The following is a 22,780-nucleotide window of genomic DNA, read 5'->3' on the forward strand; positions in this document are numbered from 1 at the left end:
TTTACCTATCTGGTTGAAGAGCTTCGAAAAGACCAGGAAATTCAAGGGAATCTGTCAAAGAGAAGAGTTAAAACCGCTGCCTCCTGTCCCCTGTCAGTCAGCTCCGAGCCTTTCTCTGTCCCACTGCAGAGAAAAGACTGCGGCGCTCCGTCAGAGCCAGTTAGGATCGCATCATTAGGAAGGGGCAGAGATGCGTCTCATCCGACAGTGTGATGTTATTGACTTGGACTGGTGCACTTATTATATTAATGAGAAGGAATTGGAACTTGGGAGAAGGCCGCTCTCATAAGCCAGGCTCTTCCCAAGCCCTCTGAGCATGGCCAGGCTGCATGATGGGTGGAAGGAGCCCTCCTGGGGCCTGTCCCCGCTCCAGGCTGTGTGCCCAGCACCCAGGAGATGTCCAATAAGCTGAGGACTGCACGGGGCTGAGCAAGTCCCTGCTAGCAGGACAAGCTCCCAGAACCAAGGCCTGTACTGCCAGGTTTCAGGATGGTGACAGTGCTGAGCCAAAGCCCAGGACCTGGGTGTGTCTCCAAGATACAGGAAAGACCCCTTCCACCAAGCTAAGTCTCGCGCACACATTTGCTCAGGCAAGAGACTGAACTAATTATCATCGCATGGTGACTCAGGAGGGACATAGGGGCCAGGGCCACCTCACACCCTGTGCGTGGGAATGAATTATGCATCCGCCACATCTCATGTGCACCTACTACGTGGGGATGCTGTGGTGGCAGCCACGTTGCCCTGGCAACCACCTCGTCTCCTAAGACCGCTGACCCAAGAGCTGGGCTTATGCAAATCTGGTCTCCTCTCCCCTCCCCCCTCCTTGGACCCCCTCCCCGCCTCTGTATTTGCTAACACGAGGCTGGCATGAAAGGGCATTAGTCAGTGCCATGGTCGGGCTGACAGGTGCGGTACCCAGCGGTGGCAGAGCGGCTGCCTCGGTGTCAGAAATAGGAGCCGTAATTAGAGCGCGGAACAGAATGAGCGTCAGGCGAATTACCAGGCAGCAGATCATATTTGTCAGGAAGGATTGCATACATAAAAATTAAGTGACAGTACACGCTGGCGTAATGCAGGAAAAATGAAAGATTTGCCTATACACAGCTCACAAGCGACAAGCAAGTGTCTCGCTCCGAGCAACGGCAGCAGCTGCAAGACAAATCACGGGGCTGGGAGAGCAGGCGGGCAGGCCTGGCTCCTCAGCTCTAGTGACAGGGCAGTCTTGGTGACAGGCAGCCACGGGTGACAGGGGCAGGAAGGGCGGCTGGTCACACCCAGGCCTAGGCAGGGCCCATGCCGCCTCTCAGGGGCTGGGGGAGCAGGTCTGGTTGGGGGTGACCCTGTCAGGTACTCGAGGTCAGGGCCCCGCCAGGTCTCCTGGGGCTTAGCCTGGCCCTGAGGCATAAATCCCTTCCCCCTCCTTCCTTCAGCCAACTGCCTGGCCCTGGGCTGGGTGCTGGGGATATGTGATTATGCAGCTTCTGAGGGGACAGACACGGTCCAGGCCAAGTGGCATGGTGAGGGGACAGGTGGGACCGCCTATTGGGGCCCACTGTGGGTGGGCAGGGCAGGTGCTGGGGGTGATTCTAAACAGAGCCCCAGGGAGCCCAGGCCGGCCCCACCCCTCCCAGAGCTGCCCTCACTTCATTTCTCTGTAGCCACTGAACTCACTGCAAAGGTGAGTTAACAGCAGACAAAAAACAGTTTAAAAAACATTCTTTTGTGGGCTGGGTATGGTGGCTCTCACCTGTGATCTCAGCACTCTGGGAAGCCGAGGCAGGCAGATCACTTGAGCTCAGGAGTTTGAGACCAGCCTGGCCAATGTGATATAAGCTCACCTCTACTAAAAATTGCAAAAAAAATAAGCCGAGCATGGTGGTGCATGCCTGTAATCCCAGCTACTCAAGAGGCCGAGGCAGGAGAATCACTTGAACCCAGGAGGTGGAGATTGCTGTGAGCCAGGATGGCACCACTGCACTCCAGCCTGGCCAAGTGACTGTCTCAAAAAAAACCATTTTGCTCATTTTTCTTTTTTGTAAATCATCACAAGGCTTATTATCCCATTTTATAGATGAAGAAACTGAGGTGCAGGGAAGTAAGAGAGACTGCGTCCCTGTGGTCGCCCAGTGGGCAGGTACCAGAGCCCCATAGGAAAACAGCTCAACTCCAAGAACCCTTCTCCAGGCACCAGCCTGCAGCTTGGACAGGGAGGGCTTGGGCTGTGGGTGCCCAGGGAAGGGGTCCAGAGAGGATCCCCAGCGAGACCTCGGGTGCAAGCAACATCCAGAGCTCTGAGCACTGGCTCCCTCGAGGAAAAGCCCACCTGACTTGGCCAGCAGCAGTTGTTGGTGAGGGACCTGGAGCTCCTCCTGGGCCCCACAGGGACGGACAGAGCCTCGTCTCGTGGTGGGTGTCAGCACCGCCTTGCAGGGGATCATGCCATGCTGTGATACATCTGCGCCCAGGCCTGGCACGGGGGCCCTTGTGGAACATTTGCTGAGTGGATGAATGACCTTCATGGCCAGGCATCCTGTGGACACTCATCAGTGCAGGCACCAAGGGCCATGCAGATGTGTCCCAGGCCGCCTCCTGCCCCAGCCCCACCCTGTGTCCCATCCCAGCCATGCAGGACGCCTGAGAATGGTCTTGCCAGGCCCCCAGGCCCAGAATCCCTGGCTCAGCAGATGGCTCTCAGGCCTGAGTTTGAGCTGAAGTTCTGAGCACTAATCCTTGGGTAGCAGTCATGGGTCTGCCACATTACTGGCATTTTCAGGGGCACAAACTGTTGAGGAGAGGTGAACTGATGCCTGAGATGGGAGGGAGGAGTGGAACAGGCTTTAAGAGGCCAGCAAGTGAGGAGTCAATTTGGACCTTGGGTGTAAACTCCAGCTCTTTGGTTCATTCATTCACCCATCCATTCGATGAGGACCTGTGCTGAGCCGGGCTGCTCCCTGGGGAGGCCGGCTTGGCCCCTGCCTTCACGGAAGATGCCTCCTGTTAGGAGAATCCATTTCGTCTTCACCATGAACCAAATGTTCCAGCAATCATTTCTCATTTTCCAGAGAGGGAAACCAAGTCTCCAGAGGTTGGGGGGACCTTCTATTTTCCTGATAGGGAGACCGAGGCTGAGAGAGAGTTTCTCTTCTCAGCCAGGGAGTGGAGGAAGCAGGGCCAGCCTGCTGGCTCCAGCTCCACATCACTGCTGTCCCCACCTGCCCCTGCCTGTCCCATGGAGGATTCGGCGCCAAAGCACAGCCATCCAGCCCGATGTCCCACCAGCTGGAGGGATGTCGGCAAGGAGACCACATTTCTCCAGCTGCTTCCCAGTCTACCATCTGGGGAAGACGGGCAGTTCGCAGATACCAGCCTCTCCTTCATGTGAAGTCTGCCTTTTTCATAGCTAATGAATGTGTTTCAAACACCGAGAGCATTTCATCAAAATATGGCAAAGTTTGTTTTGACAGGAGCAGCGTGTCTTGGGGAAGTGGGGCGCCTTTAATCAGCCTCCCTCTTTCAGATCCCACATTCTCCTCTGATATCTGCTGGGTTTGAAATCGGGGAGTTCTAGGTAAAGCTTCCGGGAAGGTCAGGGTTTGTTAGGTTCTTCTTTCATACACACAGCTCTGTCCCCCACTGAGAGGAGGGGGTGGTGGGAGTCGCTGGGAGGGGCCTGAGACCCAGCTCACAGGGCTCTGCCTCTGCATCTCTGCATCACTGCATCACTGGGAGATGGGCTGGGATGAGGCCCGGGCTGTGCCGCCCACAGAGGTGGTCCTGGGCAGGGCCCCTATCTGTGGAGGCCCTCCTCCTGCCAGCTTCCCCGACTCTTCCTCAGAATCCTGGCACCCTGGCGTCTGCAGACACCTCCAGTGGCCTGCTGCAAGCTGAGGATTTCTTTGAAATCTCTCGTTTTATATTCAAAACTCACGCAAGTTGGGCATTGTGCTCTGTAACATCTGAGTGGCTGTTGTCAGCATAGAAACCAGGCTTGACATGACTTCTGCCCAGACATGCTGGCATCACAGGAGGAGGTGCTGTGTGTGTACCTGTAGCTTCACGCAGCCCTGGCTCCAGTCCAGGACACCCTGCCCCCAGGGACACACAGCACCCCAACTTTCAGATGCACAGACCAAGGGGGATCAGCCCCTCCCCTGGGTCAGGGGGCTGGGGAACCTGCCAGGAGGCAGGGACCTGAGGTCCCTGTGCCCGGCTCAGGATGGGCCAAGCCTCTCTCAGTTAAGGCTTCACCTGTTCCTTCACTTTCTTTACCTTCCTGTTACACAGATGCTCACCGAGTGCCGAAAGAGTGGGGTGGGTGAGGCCTTTTGGCTGCTCCTTTTAGACTGGAGCTAACATTAGAAGCCCCCAGGAGTTTGTAAGAGATTCAGGTGTTCACATTCCATCCCCGGAATTCTGGCCCCCCAGGTCTGGATTTTTAACCAACTTTTAACCAATTCAGATTTTTAACCAACTTTTCAGGCAGTTTAGCTGCAGCACAGATCAGTTCAGTCCTTCCTTGATAGATGTGGTCAGCTGGCTCTTTCTAGCTACTTCCCAGAATAGGCAGCTAACTCCCTGCCTTCTGATGGGGCCACGCCTGCAAGGTCCCAGCAGGGTCAAGGCTCAGTTAATCTTGGATGGAGGTGGGCAGGTGGCTGGCTGGCTGGCTGGATGATGGACAGACGGATGGATGGATGGATGGATGGATGGATGGATGAGAGGATGAAACGGTGGATGGACGGACAATAGACAATTATGGATGGGTGGATGGATGGATGGATGAAAGGATGAATGGATGAGAGGATGAAAGGGTGGATAGACGGACAATAGACAGTTATGGATGGGTGGACAGACGGGTGAATGATGAATGAATGGCAGTCGCAACACTAGCATCTTAGAAGAAAGCTCCAAATTGCATTTGGGTGTTTGCCTTTTCTTCTTAAACCAGCGGAAAGAACAGTGAGGTGGCAGAGGAGTGGAGTGAAGAGAGGAGGGGACGGAGGGCTGGTGCCCCAAACCTCTCTCTGCCCATGTGCCCGGGCTTTCAGTATAAAGCCAGGCTGAGACAGGGATCTGTGGGCCTGCCTCCAAGCCCAGCAGAGGAAGGAAGTGGTGACAGAACAAAGGGACAAACCTAACCTTTGGGTCCTGCTGAGCAGCTGGGTCTCCCTGGCCAGGGGAGGGGGACCTTAAAGGAGCCCTCTAGGTAGCAAAGGGAACGCACATGCAAAAGCACAGAAACAAGTGGAAGAATGGGCTGGGGCTGGGGCTGGGGCTGGGGCCGGAGTGACCAGTATGTGAGGACCCGGGTTGAGGGCCAGGCACTCAAAGCCCTTGCTTTCAGATGGACCTGGCCAAGGCAGCGCCAGGCCACAGCCCCGTCCTAGTGTAGGTGAATCTCCCCACAGCCTCCCTCCTGTAGAGGCCCAGGCAGATCCACAGTGAGCAGAGGAGACTGGAGGTGGGAAGAGCCGGTCAGACAGGAAGGGGCTTGGCCAGGGTCTGAAGAGCGCAGTGTAGCCAAGAGAGTGGACAGTGGCGTCCCTCACTGAGGACAGGACTCCCTGCCTCCGTCTCCCCCCTGCCATCTCCATGTGCACCCCATTGGTCCCACATCATTGTCCAGCCTGTGGGCACATCCATCCATAGCCCTGGTGCTGGAATCCACTTACCTTTGTCCTGAGCTTCCCCCTGTTCACCGAGAACTGTTTCATCCCATGGTTGGCTACAACAAGCCATCCATTCCACACTGGCCCGTTCCTTTACTTTTGCTCCCTCATGATCAAAATATACAAGGTGTTGCTACTGAAAGTCGCAATTCGCTTTCCCAGTAGAACCCCACACAGATTCACATACTGACTGACAGCCCTTTCTGCTGAGTAGTGGTTAGCCCCTGGCTGCGCTCATCAAGTATGCATAGAGGAGGACACCTTTCTCACAAGCAGGGCTTTAAGTGAGGGCTGCTGTGCTTGTTTGGGGATTGTTGCCATGAAAAGGAGCTTGGTGTCCTGATAAAGCAGTGATTACATTTCAGACACTTGAGCTCCAGGCAGCCATCAGTTAAATAAGCAGTGTGTTCAGCTGCAAAGAATTGTGGGCACTGGCACACACGGCCACGTAGCTAACAGGCAGGCGGATTCATTCATTCGGTGAGCAGACGCCTACAGGACTCCTGTGAGCTGTCCTGCGCACAGTATGGGGATGCAGCTACAAACAAGGTCCTGCCCCTGGGGGTTCACAGCCCAGAGCGGAGGTTTCCAACACCATTCACAGCCTCTCCAAGGTAGTTCTTCATCCATCTTCATTATGGTCAGAAAAACAAGGCCGGGTGCAGTGGCTCACGCCTATAATACCAACACTTTAGGAGGCCAAAGTGGGAGGATCGCTTGAGGCCAGGAGTTTGAGACCAGCCTGGGCAACATAGTGAGACCCTCTTTACAAAGCATTTTAGGTGTAGTGTGGTGATTCATGCCTGTAATCCCAGCACTTTGGGAGGCCAAAGCGGGAGGATCACCCAAGGTCAGGAGTTCAAAACCAGCCTTGCCAAGATGGCAAAACCCATCTTTACTAAAAATTAGCTGGGCATGGTGGCATAAGCCTGTAGTCTCAGCAGGAGGCTGAGGCAGGAGAATCACTTGAACCTGGGAGGTGGAGGTTGCAGTGAGCCAATGTCATGCCACTGCACTTCAGCCTGGGCAACAGAGCAAGACTCCATCTCAAAAAAAAAAAAAAAATTAAAATTTAGCCAGGCATGGTGGCCCATACCTATAGTCCCAACTACTCAGGAGGCTGAAGCAGGAAGATCACTTGAGCCCCAGAGTTCCAGGCTGCTGTGAGCTATAACTATGCCACTGCACTCCAGCCTGGGCAACAGAGCGAGACCCTGTCTAAAAAAATAAGAAGGAAAAAAATATAATGAAGTTCAAAATGTTAAACTTGTGTTCATTTTGTAAAGAACTATCCACAGTTTTGAGAAATGGGTTTTCTAAATCATGTTAAGCTGTTTTAAAAATCACAGTGACTAACACAGATGGTAGTTGGGGGCTTTGTGTGTGTTAAGTGCCCTTCCTTCATGAAATTTCAAGTTACCTGTGTTTTTTCCGAAATCTCCTGACCGTGAGACCCTAAGGCCTGGGCCTGGTGCTTTCTGAGTCCGGCCCCTGAGTGGTCCATTCTCCTCCCAGGATCCTGGGTCCCCCCTCCTCATGTCACAGGCCACATCTCAGCCCAGCCCTTGCCACACTGGGACTCCAGCTCCCGCAAAGATTCTGGTTAGGACAGCAGCAGCCTCTGCCACATGACATGGTGTCTCCAGGCCAGTGAAAATGTTCTCAGTTCAGCATCCTTAAAAGTCCAAGCCAGGCCGGGCACAGTGGCTCACTCCTGGAATCCCAGCACTTTGACAGGCTGAGGTGGGCAAATCACCTGAGGTCAGGAGTTTGAGACCGGCCTGACCAACATGGTAAAACCCCATCTCCACTAAAAATATAAAAATTAGCCAAGTGTGGTGGCGCACAGCTATTATCCCAGCTACTCAGGAGGCTGAAGCATGAGAATAATTGCTTGAACCCAAAAGGCAGAGGTTGCAGTGAGCTGAGATCACACCACTGCACTCCAGCCTGGGTGACAGAACAAGACTGTCAAAAAAAAAAAAAAAAATCCAGGCCTATGCCTCCAGAATAGCCATCTTCCCAATGGGCTGATAGGAGAATGTCAGGTTACAGGTCCAGATTCCCAGGCTCCACCCCAGACCTGCTAAATCAGCCCCTCTGCTGAGGTTTTCATGCCTCTGGTAATGGAGAGCCCACTCCCCCAGGAAATCCAGCCATCTTTGCACAGTTCCAGCTCTTCCAATGTGTGCCCTTTTGCCCAGAGATGGCCCTACAGGCAATGGGGGGAGGTCAGGGCATACCGCTCCACAGTTTGCTCTGTGTGGGCCTTTCCTGCGGGGAAGAGGGACTCTGAGGACAGGCCCTAAAGCCCTCTGGCTTCCTCTTGGCGGCAGAGCTCCACCTTCACCATAAAACCTTTTTCCTCTTTCACTTTTTATTTAATTTATGGATTTATTTTTTTGAGACAGAGTCTCGCTCTGCCACCCAGGCTGGAATGTAGTGGTGTGATCACTCACTGCAGCCTCCGCCTCCCAGGTTCAGGCTATCCTCCTGCCTTAGCACTCCTGCCAAGTAGGTTGGATTACAGGCACGTGCCTGGCTAATTCTTTTGTATTTTTAGTAGAGATGGGGTTTCTCCATGTTGACCAGACTGGTCTCGAACTCCTGACCTCAGGTGATTCACCCTCCTTGGTCTCCCAAAGTGCTGGGATCACAGGCATGAGTCACTGCGTCCAGCCCTCTTTCACTTTTTAACTGAGGTATACTATACATGCAGTGAAGCTCCTGGATCCCTTTCCTGGTCACAACTCCCATAGAGTAGTTTTTCCTGTTCTTGAACCTCACATAGATGAAATATGATAGTGTGTGCTCTTTTGTGCCTGGTTTCTTTTCCTCAGCATTATGTCTGTGAGCTGCATTCATTCTGCTGTGTGTAACTGAGGTTTGTTATTTTGCATTGCTGTATAGGTTCCCACTGTGTGAACAGACCACAGTTTATCAATTGATCCAACATTTGTTTCCAGTTTTTGCTGGAAAGCCACTCTGCACATTCTTGATTGTGTCTCTAGATGGATGGAAGCACTCATTCAGGCAGCTACCTAGGAGCGGAATTGCTTGGGTTATAGTGTTGGCAGTGTTTGACCATGGTGGAAACCACCCGATGGTCTTCCAAAGTAGTTGTACCGTTTTACCCACGTTCAAGGTGCTCCACACATCACTGACCTTGTTTTTTTTTTACTTTGTTTTTGTCTTTAAGCATTCAGATGGGTGTGTAGTTGCACCTCATTGTGTTTTGTTTCTGTTGTTTTTTGTTTTGAGATAGTCTTACTCTGTCACCCAGACTACAGTGCAGTGGCATAATCTCAGCTCACTGCAGTCTTCACCTCTTGGGTTCAAGCGATTCTCCTCCCTCAGCCTCCCAAGTAGCTGGGATTATAGGTGCACACCACTACGCCTGGCTAATTTTTATATTTTTAGTAGAGACAGGTTTTCACCATGTTGGCCTGGCTGGTCTTGAACTCCTGACCTCAGGTGATCCACACACCTCAGCCTCCCAAAGTGCTGGGTTTATAGGCATGAGCCATGGCGTCCGGCCACTCATTGTGTTGTAATTTGCCCTTCCCTGATGAGTAATGAGAAAAGTAGCCTCCCTTCACGTGCTTATTGGCCACTGGGATGTTCTCTTTTGTGAAGTGCCTGTTGGAATCTTTTGCTCATTTGAATAAGTGGGTAGTTTGTCTCATTGATTTACAGAAGCTTTGAAGTATAGTCTGTAGCATCCATTGTCAGGTGTATGTGCTGGGATGATTTTCTCCCAGTCTGCAGCTTGCCTTTTAACTCTCTGAATGGTGTGATCTGATGAACTGAAATCCCTAGTTTAGCGCCTCCGTACCTGCCCTTTTTGGGGAGCGCCTTTTCCATCTTGTTGAAGAGACCTAGGCCAACCCCGAGTCTGCACAGTCTAATAGGTGCTGGCCACGGCCAGGGCTAAGTGCTCGGTTTCTGGAGCCTGAGGGTCTGGGTTTGCACTAATTCCTGCCACTCTCATACAAACCTCTTCACCTGTCTTAGCCTCAGTTTCTCCATCTGCAAAATGGAGATGCTGCCTTATGGCGCCGTTGTGAACACGAATGAGCTGACATGTGAGATCTTGGTCAGTCTCCATGGTGGGGGTTTACTTTTCACTGTTCAAAGCCTGATCCTGACTCTTGAAGATTCAGGATTTTCCCCTTAAAGGACATGTGGTCAGCTGCTTCCCACAGTCAGGCCATGGCATCCCCTTCCCCTGGGCAGTTGGCAGAAACACCGACCCCCTGCTCTCCAGCCTCATCCTGATTCTTTTTTTTAAGACCAAGTCTCACTCTGTTGCCCAGGCTGGACTGCAGTGGCACGATCTCAGCTCACTGCAACCTCCACTTCCCAGGTTCAAGTGATTCTCCTGCCTCAGCCTCCCGAGTAGCTGGGATTATAGGCCCCCACCACCATGCCCAGCTAATTTTTATATTTTTAATAGAGATGGGGTTTTGCCATGTCTGCCAAGCTGGTCTCAAATTCCTGACCCCAGGTGATCCACCCACCTCGGCCTCTCAAAGTGCTGGGATTACAGCGTGAGCCACCACACCTGGCCTCCCGGCTGGATTCTTGGTCTATTGGCTCCAGGGAATCTACCTCAAGCCCCCAGCACCCCAGGTGTGTAGTGCCCAGATAGCATGGGAACCTGCAGTCTGATCCAGCTGCTCATCCAACAGAGGAAGACACAGGCCCCGAGAGGAAGCGGGGCTGCTCAGAGACCGAGGCGCAGTCTTTCCACAACCTGTGTGCCCTCCCTCCAGCCTCACCTCTGTGCCCTGCCCCTGCCCTGCACGGAGTGTAAGCAGCCCCCCTTGCTGTGTTACAGTGGGGACACCCTACTACATGTCGCCGGAGAGGATCCATGAGAATGGCTACAACTTCAAGTCCGACATCTGGTCCCTGGGCTGTCTGCTCTATGAGGTGAGTCTTTGCCCGAGGCTCAGCAGCATTTGGTGGGACTTGCGTTGGTGCAGGGGCAGTTACGGCAGGGCTCACTTTACCAGCTCAGGGTCAGAACCTGGGAATGTCACATCCACTTGAGGCATGGTACCACCAGGGCCCTGTCCTTCACCCTCCCCAGCCCCACATGGGGCCTGGTTTGCAGGGCCAGGCTGGCAGAGGCTATTAGTGGGTGGACAGCAGTGGGCGGGGTCCAGGAAGGGAGACAGAGGGAGCACAGGCCGGGCATCTGATCCCCAGCTACCCCTGTCCAGGTTGCCCAGGAAACCACATACCACACTGGCGACTGTATTCATTATTTATTATGGGTCAGGACCCATGCACCAGGGTCAGGAGAGGACACAGACCTGCCTCAGGCCCCTGAATCGCTCTCCACTGACAGGTGGCCACCTGTCTGGGCCCAGCAATATGGGTTTCTCCAAAGACCACACTTCTCCCCTGAGCCAGGAAGTGGAGCTAGGAGGTGGCCACTTCCAGACCTGGTAGCCTGCCTGGATGAAGGAACAGGAACATTTCCGAATCTTGGTGGGCCCAGACATGAGACAGTACAAATAAGTGGAAACCCCCCACCCATTTTGTCTAGCCACACTGGGGCCCCAGGTGATGAGGAGCGTGGGGAGCATGGCCATTAAGCTCTGGCAGCCTCTGCAGAGGGATGCCTGAGCCCTCCATGTCCAGGCTGGCAGCCACACAAGCTCCCGGCTACCCCTAGACCACTGAAGGCTGGGCAGCTCCAGACTTTCATCTGCCTGGCTGAGCCCATCCGCATCTGTAAAACGGGATCAGGAGCACCTGTCTTGCATTGTCCTAGTCCTGATAAATGACAGACAGGAAAGGGCTCTGGAAACCCCCCGAGGCCAGATACCAAGCCCAGCCCCGATTGTTTTTCTGCTTTCCTTGGAGCTGACTTAAGCCGACCGGGGGGTCGGGCCTGGAACCCACACACTGAAAGAACCTGTCTCAGCTGCTGTGGCCAGTGACAGTCCACAGCAGTGAGCTCAGAACAGTGTGTCCAAGGCCTGCCTCCAGTGCTAAGCAGTTGTCCACAGAGCCTGATGGCTGGGCCCCCTCGTGAACCATTCGAGTCTGAGGCCTGACCTCACAGCCCTTGCACATGAACTTGAGGGATACGCTGCAGTCGCTGGACCACTTGGGGCCCGTGGCAGCTCACATGGCCAGGGTCTTGTGGTGATGAGATTTCCCCTCCCCTCATTACAGATTGGGACTATGACATCAAAACCCTGATCCATTTGCAGGGTCTATACTTCACAGCATCTTTTGTTTTTTCTGAGACAGTCTGGTTCTGTCACCCAGGCTGGAGTGCAGTGGCATGATCTCGGCTCACTGCAACCTCTGCCTCCCAGGTCCAAGCAATTCTCCTGCCTCAGCCTCCCAAGTAGCTGGGACTATAGGTGCCCGCCACCCTACCCAGCTAATTTTTGTATTTTTTGGTAGAGACAGGGTTTCCCCATGTTAGCCAGGCGGGCAGCATCTTTCTTTATAAGCCAGTGACCTGCTATTTATTGTAAGAACACATATTTCATTTTAACAGACTGACTGGAGGTGTGGTCCTTGTGGAACTAGTGCTTAGGTCCCCCTCTCCTGGTGCTTAGCAGATGTGGGTGACCCAGAGCATCCTCTCGAGGGTCTGTGGGTGAGTCCGCCCCTGACAGAGCTGGGAAGCAGGCTGAGTGCTCTCTCCAGGACTCCACAGGGCATCGGTTGCAGGAGGAGCTCTTTGAAAGAGCACCTCGTTGGAGCAACCGTGGAGAGTGTCTGCAGTGGATGGGGGAGTGCCCTGAAGGTGGAAGGGGGAATGAGGCATTTGTCCTCCCTGCCTCTCCACAGCCCAGCTCCTGGGTGGGTTGGTGTGGTGAGCATTGAGCAGGGTGTGTAGGTGAGCTCAGGGGACAGCTGTGGATGCAGGAGGGAATTTGGAGGGAAGTGTCTTAGCCACAGGAGAAAAGAGGTGCAAGTCCAAACTCTTCTGAGAGGCGACAGGAAAGAAACCTGCTGGCCTGGAGGCCCCATGTACCTGCACATTCAGAGGAGCCCTGGGGAGGGTGTGTGCCTTTTATCTTGCAGAGAAAACGTTAAGTCCAGGTGGGCAGAACCCCTGGTGAGGAGAGCCACTGTGCCTCAGGGTTTGTCACCCAGGAGTCATGAGTTCAAGTCTCTCTGGGACTCCTTTAAGTTCAGGCACTTACGCAGGTGACCACTCTGGCCACCAAGGTCACGAGGCCAGCAACAGAGCCACGCCCATGTCACCTGCTAACCTGGGCTCAGAACTCTATGGTCACCGCCCTGCTCCTACCTGCCCTAGGGTCTGAGGAGGGGATGCAGACCCACCTGGAAGTGGGCATCATCCACCTGGTGTCAGATACTGAGGGGCAGAGACAGCTGTTACGGGTCTCCCAAGGCCCAGGCAAATGCCCTCAGCATAGTGGACGGTCGGGAAATGCGATTTTGAATTAGAGCATGTATATGTGTGTAGGCAACTCACTTGCAACAACTCACTTCCATCCAAATCCCAGCTCCATGGCTCCCCTACAGAAGAATCCGGGCAAGTCAGCCCCACCCCATGGGCTCCAGATGTCCCATATAGAGAATGAGATCCTAGCCTGCCTTGTCATAGTGAGGAGTAAAAGAGGCCCTGGGGTTGAGGTGCCGAGTTCGAGAAGGCCCTCGGGCCTGTCCAGCAGCCATAGGCTGAGCATGGGCACTTCTGCCTGCCCCTGGCACGAGGCTCCTGCCACTTGTCACATTTCCCTTTTTGCTTTGGCCAGCGGGAAGCCAAAATGCAGCTCAGCCTCAGTCTTGGAGCTGCACTTTGGCTTCCCGCTGGCTTCGTCGTCCTCTCCTCATGCGTCTGGACCCTGGGCCAGATGGATTTTCGTTTAACATTCTGCTTTGGATTCTTGTCAGCTGCTTCCTGTCCCCCCTGAACCACAGGGGTCTCCAAACATAAACACACACAGCACATAAACACACACAGGCTGCCCAGGCTGGCTGAGCTGTGTCCACCTACCCTGGGGCTGGGGCAGGGCTGGGGCCTGGAGGCAGGCAGCTGGCTCCCTCTCCCTGTGCCAGGCCCTCCACTTGAGAGCCAGCCCTGCGGTTCCCAGCCCCATTCCCTGCTCGAGCTTTTGTCTCAGCTCTGCAGAGGCAGACACAGCACAGCCTGTGCCAGGCCTCACTGGACTCTGGGTCAGGCAGTCCTCCTCCTCCTCCAAGTCCTCATTTCTGGGCACCTAAATGACTCTCACGAGGCAGCCCCGCCTTCATGGCTCCCTGGCATTGAGGCGCGGGTTCTGCTGAGCTGACTCAATTGTTGGAGAAGGGCTGTGCGGCTTGCAGCTGGGTGGGCGGGTACTGCCCGGGATGTGGGGGCAGGGGGACAGATCGAAGCCTGGGGGCACCAATCAGCAGCAGGAAGTGAATGAAACACAGCAGTCTGGTAACCTCAGGGATGGCTGGCGCTGATCTAACCCGAGCAGCCCTAGCCTCCTACAGCAGCAGGCTGGTGTGGCTACCCATGGCTGGCCCCTCCAAGGGTGACAGGGCAGAGGCTCTGTGCCAGGTGACCCCCTCCCCACTCCCGTAGTCATGAAAGCGGAAGGCAAAGCAGCATTTTACCAGCAGACAGGGAGGGGAGCCACATCTGAGCCCAGGACTATGTAATTGGCAAGAGGCTTCCCACCCCATAGCTTGTGGTGTCTTCCAGGCGCACCAGCCTGAAGAGCTGTAACAAAGCCCGCCACCTTCTCCGGACTACGGCTGAGGATCCCACACAAGGCACATACCCAGGTCACCTGGGCCCCGGTGACAAACACAGCAGGAGAAAACCTGCCCTTCCCCGAGCCTCAGCGTGGTGCCAGAAGACTTAGAAGCCCCTATGCCCGTCCCTTGTGGCTACAATGACAGATGCCACCATGCTGATGGCTTCAAGCAACATAAGTTTACTCTCTTGGGCCTCTTGGATTCTGGAGGCCAGAAGTCAAAATCAGTCTTGCTGGGCTGAGCCAAGGTGTCAGCAGGCAGGCCCTTCTGGAGGTTCTGCGGGCAAATCTGTTTCCTTGTGCTTCCATGGAAAATGGAGAAGCCACCGCGGTCCTCAGCCCCCTCTTCATGTCACCACAGCCTCTGGTGTGCATTAGCCTGGCTCCTTCCCCTCTTCTGTGCCTCCTCCCTCAGGCTCCATCTCAAGAGGGCTCTTGTGGCTACCTGGGGGCCCACCTGGATAATCCCCACATCTCAGGAGCCAAAATTTCATCACACCTACAAAATCGTCTTTGCCCTATAAGGTGTCATTCACAGGGCTCAAAAATTTGGGGCTGGACGTGTTTGGGGCCCGTCATTGAGTCCCCTATACTCTCTCCCAGACCTGGGCATCCAGCTATTACTGAGGACCACCTGCAGCACCTGACTTGCTGGTGCTGACCCCAGCTGGTGAGAGCCACCACAAAGCCCCGCAGCTGGCCCTTGGGTGGGGCCCCAGCAGAGTGTCTTGAAGAGGCTGGAATGAGAGCACTGGCCCTTGGATGGGGCCCCAGCAGAGTGTCTTGAAGAGGCTGAAATGAGAGCACTGGCCCTCTGGTGGGGCCCCAGCAGAGTGTCTTGAAGGAGGCTGGAATCGTGAGCACTGGACCGAACATAAGAGTAAATCACAAGACTCGAAGGCCACGTGGTGGGGAGCCCCCAGTGGGAGCTGGGAGCAGAGATGCCTGTGCTTGGTGTATTGGAAGGCCAGGCTGTTTTCATTATCCGGATGCCCATGGAGGTGCCCAGCAGGCTGCCTGCTCTGCAGGACTGATTTATCTACGTGGGAGCTCAGCTCCAAGCATGGAGCAGGAGGAGCTGGCTCACTCCGCGCCAGTCCCAGGATCCTCATGGGTGGCCTCATCGCAGCAGCCTTGACGGGCCCCACTGGGACTGAGACCCAGCAAGACAGCAGACTCAAGGGGAAGATGGCGGCACCTTGGCCGGGATGCTGCTTTGGAATCCTGCTCAGATGGCAGAGTGGCCTGGACATCCCTCCCTAGTAGAAGAGCAGGGCTGCAGACCTCCTGGCCTCTGGTCACCCTTCAGTCCGGGACATGCTCGAGAGAGACTGGGTGATGAGATGGGTGTCTGAGGCCCTCTGACAGCTCGGATCACACACCAGCTTCTCTGAGCCCTCCCAGTGGGGAGCTGGGGCCCACCCGCCCCCTTGTCCTCAGCTGTGTGTCACCCTGATAACACCAGAAAAAAGAGTGGCATCTGAGAAGCAACGCTGAGAGCTGTGGCTTCGGCAGTTCTAACGAGGCCCCAGACAGTGATTCCTCTCCGTTTTGACCAGTCAGAGGCTGGGTGGTCACTGGTACAAGGGGATCTCGTCATCCAGGGTAATCGTTCTAATCCCTGCAGCCCAGAGGTTCCTTCACAGCCTGTCGCCCTGATGAGGGTGGAAGGCCTGTGGCCGGCAGCAGAGGGGGAGAGGCTGGGGCAGACGGAGGCGGCCTGTTCTGGGGAAGGCCAAGAGGGGTCCTCTGGCATAGCTCAGTGCTGACCCCGTTCAAAAGCCTTTTCTGAAGTGACAGGGGGGAAAGTGCTGGGAAGGGCAGAGATGATCTGAAGGAGATGCCAGCTTGGGGGCTAAATGTTCCCCTGTTTTCTGGGGTCTTTGGAGGTCCAAGCAGCAAGGTTTACAAAACTCAGATCAAATGGGCTTGATCTGAAGCTGAAGGTTGCCGATTCCTCTCCCCGGTCAGACACATGAAAAACTAGGGCCTACGTTCATGGGACCAACACGCAAACTGTCCCTTCTCCTCTGCACAGTGACTGTCCAGGAAAATCCACAATCCTCTAGCCACAGCTCGGGTGGTCACAGCCCCGCTGGTGGTACCTCCTCCATGTGCCAGCCCAAGCCTGGCCACAGGCCTGTGGGTGGGAACATTTTACAGATGAGGAAACAAAAGTCCAGGCACACAGCAAGTGCAGAGCTGGGGTCAGGGCAGAGCTGTGGCTGGCTGTGGAGCCAGGCACTTCCCTCCCATCCTGAAGCTTCCCTGAAACAACCTGCTGCGCCCCCTGTCCGGGGGCAGGAGGTCACCTCCCTCCCCTGAGCCCTCTACTCGCCCTGCCCTGGGACTGGCAGCTGGCTTCCACAGGCAGCAGCTCTGCAAGGAGCTGGCAAGAACCAGCACTGTGAAATGCTATACCCTTCTCAACCCACCCTCCTGTCAGTCCATAGGTGAGGAACGCGCCTTGAATGTACAGTGCACAGACACTCCTCCCCACAGGCATCTTTGAAAGTGCTTTTTATGGAAATAAGACTGTGCACTCAGAAACCTGCCACTTGGAGCCTGGGTCCCTCGGGCTGAGGTGGGAGCGAAGTGGGGATCAGCATGCAGCATATAGCTAGCCCCTCTTTATTGCCTTTAAAGTTTTGTCACCAAAACCCCCGTGCCCACTTAATCCAGTGATAGAAGCAGGATGGTGGTGCTACGCCTGCTCCTCTATTGAACCCCCGTGTGATCAGCGATTCAGGGGAGAAGTCCTGCTGGACTCCTTGTGGCTGGGACCAGAGAGAGCCCATGCCCCGATCTGGAGCAGCCGCTTCTCCAGTCCTTCTGAGCCGTGAGGCCAAAAGCTCATCTTCATTGTCTCCCTCCCTTGCAGATGGCAGCCCTCCAGAGCCCCTTCTATGGAGATAAGATGAATCTCTTCTCCCTGTGCCAGAAGATCGAGCAGTGTGACTACCCGCCCCTCCCCGGGGAGCACTACTCCGAGAAGGTGAGTTTGCAGGAGCCGGAGGCTTCGTCAGCTCTGGCAGCCAAGGCTCATGAGGGCCACTCCAAAGCATCGCAGCTGAGGTCAGGCTTACTTTACATGGTACAGAAAGGGCACTTTCTGGAAAAGTGATTTGGAGAGGTGAAAGTAGGTGATTACACTGAAGAAGGGGTTTCACCACGCGGCTCCGGTGTAGGACCCCCAGGCGGGAGCCAGTGGGATGTGGCCCTTGGCAAACCTCCACCTGTTTGGCTCCCAGCTTGGTGCACCAGGAGGCCCGCTGCTGCAGGTCCCCAGGATGGACTCTGTGCAGTGCCAGACATGGAACAGATGCGGGGGCAGGATGTAGCTAGCAGGCCTGGCGTCCCCATACTGCCGATGGTTGCCACTGCTCCCATGGCAGGAAACCACGGCAGGGAGACTGGTCAGTTTCCTCCTTATAGTAACAGACTTAAGCCACACCCTGGGCTTCTACTGTCAACATTTTACACTGGCTGCAGGGGCCATGGACACAGACTCTGATGGGTTTGGTGTGGGCTGTGCCAGTTACTAGGAATGTGCAAATATTTTCTTCCTCGGCTCCAACACCTTGAAGATAGAACTAAACATTTTTGGTGAATAATCGTGAGGAAGATAGGTTTCTTGGCACAGTAGGGTCAAAAGTATAGACATGCCTTCACATACTGCCTGCACTGTTCCTAGGTGAGTCACCTAACCTTCCTGAGTCTGTTTCTTCATCTATACAATGGGGATAATAATAAACCTTCCACACAGGATCAGCGTAAGGATTAGGGTAAGGCACCAAGCTAACACTGCCACCACCATCAAAAGTGGCCAGTGGACAGGGCCTGGCTCAGTCAGTGCTCACTAAATGTCATGTGACCCTTATTTCTGTTCAAGGTCAGTGCTAGTGGGTGGGTCTGGGGCCTCCCTGGGCCCACCCCATAGGACCACAGGCCATCACCTCATGATAATAGCTCATGTTCAGACTTCCTGAGTTGAATCTTCCCCTGACCCGTTGACCAATAAGGAAACAGACACAGGCGATTTAAAGACAGTGAGGCAGGATCGGAACCCAGACGCCCAGCCAGAGCCCTCCTGCTACTTGGTGGCATGTCCCTTTGGTGCCCCATTAACTAGCTGGGGTGAGGCTCTGGAAGGAACACCCTTGCCCTGGCCAAGCTACACAGGACAGGTCCCACATGCTCTGCCCATGTCCAGGCAGGAGGCTCCTCGCGGGGAACCTGCGCTCAATGGCGTCGTGGACTCCAGGGCTAGAGCACGAGTGCTCTGGGGCACTGCACACGGCCCTTCCTCTCCTAGCTTCACAGTTTCAACCTGTACCTTTGGAAGAAGTATTGATGCTCCCCAGTGGGAGGAAAAACAAGTTGCATCTCTTTACAAAGTGAAGAGTTGCCATTTGCTTTTTCCTTTCTCATCTTCTGAATTTGGACTTGTGTACAATTCAGAAGCTTGAAGCCGTGCAACTGAAGCAGATGACAGCCCTGTGCTTTGGTTGTCAATCTATAAACAGGAACTGTCCTCTCTGCTTCAGTAATGAGGCTGAAATGAACACTGAAACCCCCCGTTCCAAGTCAGCCATTTCCTGGCCACGAGCCCCCGCTCCCCACAGCACCAGTTCTCACCAGGCCTGTGCAGCATTTCTGGGCCCCATGCTTGGGGTTGAGAGGTGGTACTCAGGAGCCCCTGGACACACCCTAGTTTTAGTTACATTGCTGCTTAGAAATGAAAATAACATATGTTATCATTTCTCTTGAATTCTGAAAACTTCAAACATGGACTTACTGCCAGCTGTGTGTCTACTTCATCAGTTAGTGCAGGTCACAGACTCTTCACCTGAATCTGGTTTTTCTGGGATTTTAATCTGTCAGAGGCCAACCACAGGTACCTTCCCCCGAATAGTGTAAGGTTCAGAAAACAGCCGTCTGGTCCATAGGCCACCTCAGACTCCAGGGGCAGCCCAGCAGGCTGCAGGCCCCGCTGTCACCTGGGCTTCTCCGCTATAAGGCATGCATACAGGTTGGAGCGGCTGACCTAAGGCTCTGCAGCCCAGAGAAAATGCCCCATCACCTCAGGAGCCTGTCTACAGGAAGCCCAGGCCCCACCCCTCAGCCTAAGGACCCTGGCCGGCACTAGCCCCTGGGCCTCCAGAATGTCCCTTGGCCCCTCCCCTGAGTGTGACCTCTGAGACCACCAGAGCCTCCTCTGGTTCAGGACCTCCTGGCTTCCTGCTGCCGCCATGGCTTGTGGGACTGGCCACCCCTCCAGCAGCAGGTATTTAAATGAAAACCAATGATGGTGAGCCCGTGATGCAAGTTAAGAAGATGTAGGCATTTTAAGGTCATTATTTTAATTACCATTAAAATAATTGGCACTCTGGCTATCATAAGAACTGAGCCGATCAGAGGCACTTGTGCCCCTCCCCCACCTCGGGGCAGGAGCAGCCTTCAGTGTCTGTATAATTAAAAGCTCCATCTTTCATGAGCACAATAAAGGGGCCGAGATTGGGCAGGCTGCAGCCCTGCTGCATGTTAATGCATTTATTATGATCAATAAGCCCTTTCCTTGAGTTTTGTCCTCTGGTTTGGGCATCTGCGTGACTGACAGTACACACACACACACACACACACACACACACACACTTTCCCAGCAGAGAGAAAGACACACCCACAATTTGCCCAGTGGTCTTAGGGTCTCAAAGTGCACTAGGCCCAGGAGGGGTCCTGGCTAGCCCTTGGGAGCCACGCGGCCGCACGCCCCTTGCCTGCCCCCACTAAACACTGTTCTTCAGCTCTGCGGGGACAACGGGACTGTCTAGTTGCTCTGAGGCTCAAGTACCTTCATGCAGATAGATTGCGGAGCATGGAGCCTCAGTAAGGCTGCTTTCTTGAGAATAACCCACCGTTCTCTCCCCTGCAGTTACGAGAACTAGTCAGCATGTGCATCTACCCTGACCCCGACCAGAGGCCTGACATCGGGTACGTGCACCAGGTGGCCAAGCAGATGCACGTCTGGATGTCCAGCACCTGAGCGTGGATGCACCGTGCCTTACCACTTTGCCTTACCTGAGTCGTCTTCTCTTCAAGTGGCCACCTGGTAGCCTAGAACAGCTAAGCCCACAGGGTTCAGCAGGTTCCCCAAAAGGCTGCGCAGCCTTACAGCAGATGCTGAAGGCAGAGCAGCTGAGGGAGGCGCACTGGCCACACATCACTGATGGTCAAATTCCAAAGTCCTTTCTTTATTCTGTTGCGGACAATCCCAGCTGGGTTAACAAGGGCAGTGGCTCAGTGAGCCACGGCAGCCCTGTATCTGGATTGTACTGTGAATCTTTCCGGTAATTCCTCCAGTGACCTGTCAAGGTCGATGCTAACAGGAGACTTACTTGCAGGAGACCGTGTGATTTGTATAGTGAGCCTTTGAAAATGGTTAGTACCAAGTTCAGTTTAGTTCTTAGTATCTTTTCAAACAATCAGGCTGTGTGCTTAATTTACTCTGTTGTAAAGGGATAAAGTGGAAATCATTTTTTTCCGTGGAGTGGAGATTCTGTTATTTTTATCTATGTTTTATGACTTGGTGAGTGACGATAAGAAGAGGCCTGCATCTAGCCGGAGCGTCACATGGCAAATGGCATCGAGAAGAGAGAGCATCTTCCTGGCAGCCAGGCTGGGCCATCTCCCCCTGGACACCTGCTGTGTACCAGGCACTTTGTCACCTCCTTGAATGCTGGCTGTTCATTTCATCAGTGTTACGCATTTTCCTCCATGGGAAGGAAGTGTGGATAGAGAAAACCTAAGGGCTGTCATTGACAAGTTCTGATTCTGCAACTTCCTAGTGTGACTAGGCTTGGGCAAGTTTCTTGGCCGTTCTGAGCCTCAGTGTCCTTGTCTGTACAATGAGATTAACAGTATCTACCTACCTACCTTCGGGGTTGCTGACAGAATTTGAAAGAAAATATGCACGTTAGCTAGCACAAAGCAGATGATCCAAAAATAGCAGCCACTCACCCCTCACAACCTGAAATCCAAGGACCACGGAATCCAGAATTCAAGTCCACCTGTATCATGTGTAGGAAACCAGAAATGTGTTCCTTATTTCTTGTTCCCAAACAGGATTAACTGTGAAGACTAATTTATAAATGTGAACCTAAGAAAACTCGAGCTCTGAAGGAAATCATTTGAATTTTGGTTTTGTACGCAAAGCTAACCTTCCAGTGGTCTGAGCTGTTGTCACTGACCTGATGACAGTCGGGCCCTCCAGAAAAGAGCAGTGCTGGCATCGTGCGGGTGACTCCTGACACCTGCTGCCTGCAGGCATTTGCTGACCAGGCCTTTCCTGGAGGAAACACCCAGGGCCAGGCGGCTGCTATTTTCACACGTGGACTCAGTTCTGCTACAACACTGTCGGTCCGACCGTCTCTCCACATGCAGCCTTTCCTCTGTACTTGTTCTCCATCGTTGAAATAAAACAGGGTGACAGGGAGTTACTTATAATTCATGAATGATTTTAAAACGGCTTTGGCGATTTTGCTCTTAAACCAGTAGATCCAAAACTTAAAAGTGTCTGCAGCATGATTTCTTGAGGAACCTTGAAAAACAACTTCCCAGGACCCAGACATTCACTAATCCCAGGATTTCTTTAAGTTCCCCAAATAATTTTGATACATATCAGCCAAGTTTCTGCCCTCACTAATTCCACTGTTCTCCCCAGCCTGCTCCTGGCAGCTCTAACACAGGAGCTGGCCTGAGAGCAGATTCACCCTGGAATGTTCTCTCCAAGGGAGAATCAAGTCCCTATCTCCTGCCTAGTGCTTACCACTGAAGGATTTTCTGATTCCATACAAACTTATTGCCAGTATTGTGCTTCTAGTTCTCTAAGCCCCCACTGTGCCTCCCCAACACTGCCAGCCCCAGCACGCAATGATCCTACTCTCTGCACGCCACCCACTTTCCACACTGTGAGAACAATCTGCCCAATCAGACCCTCTGAAGGTGCGATCTCAACTACTCTCCAGGCCTGAGTGTTTGTGAAATGATCACATCCTACTTACTACAAAACAGTAACCTCAAAACATCCATTTCTGTGAAACCGGCCAATGTGGGGTCCACCCAGCTTCACACAGCTCTAACGGTATACCTGCCCACCTTCTCTTGGTACTCAGAACTGAGCTGGGCTTAAGAACTCAGACTCAGAGGTTCATCTTTGCCATTTCTTTCCTACTTGACTGCTGAGGTGGAAGGCTGTGCTGCACTTATCACCCCATTTCAAATCAAACCTGGGGCCACCACGAACAAAGACAGCCAGCAAAAGGGGAGGGTATCAATGTTTACCTGAAGCCTCAAGGG

At 53.9% G+C, this 22,780-nt stretch overlaps 1 protein-coding gene across 4 annotated transcripts in view; it reads left to right on the forward strand.

Annotated features, from left to right (window-relative positions):
- NEK6 (NIMA related kinase 6) overlaps positions 1–21,994 on the forward strand; it is a 95,113-nt gene extending 73,119 nt beyond the window's left edge. For all 4 annotated transcript variants that reach the window (XM_035257168.3, XM_009002757.5, XM_035257147.3 and 1 more), the window contains exons 8-10: positions 10,513–10,607; positions 17,307–17,420; positions 20,358–21,994. In XM_035257168.3, coding sequence (XP_035113059.1) covers positions 10,513–10,607; positions 17,307–17,420; positions 20,358–20,468 — 320 coding nt within the window. In that variant the 3' untranslated portion in view covers positions 20,469–21,994. The remainder of the gene's footprint in view (positions 1–10,512; positions 10,608–17,306; positions 17,421–20,357) is intronic.
- The last annotated feature ends 786 nt before the right edge of the window (positions 21,995–22,780 follow it).

This window comes from Callithrix jacchus, chromosome 1, assembly GCF_049354715.1.
Source record: "Callithrix jacchus isolate 240 chromosome 1, calJac240_pri, whole genome shotgun sequence".
Classification (NCBI taxonomy): Eukaryota; Metazoa; Chordata; class Mammalia; order Primates; family Cebidae; genus Callithrix; species Callithrix jacchus.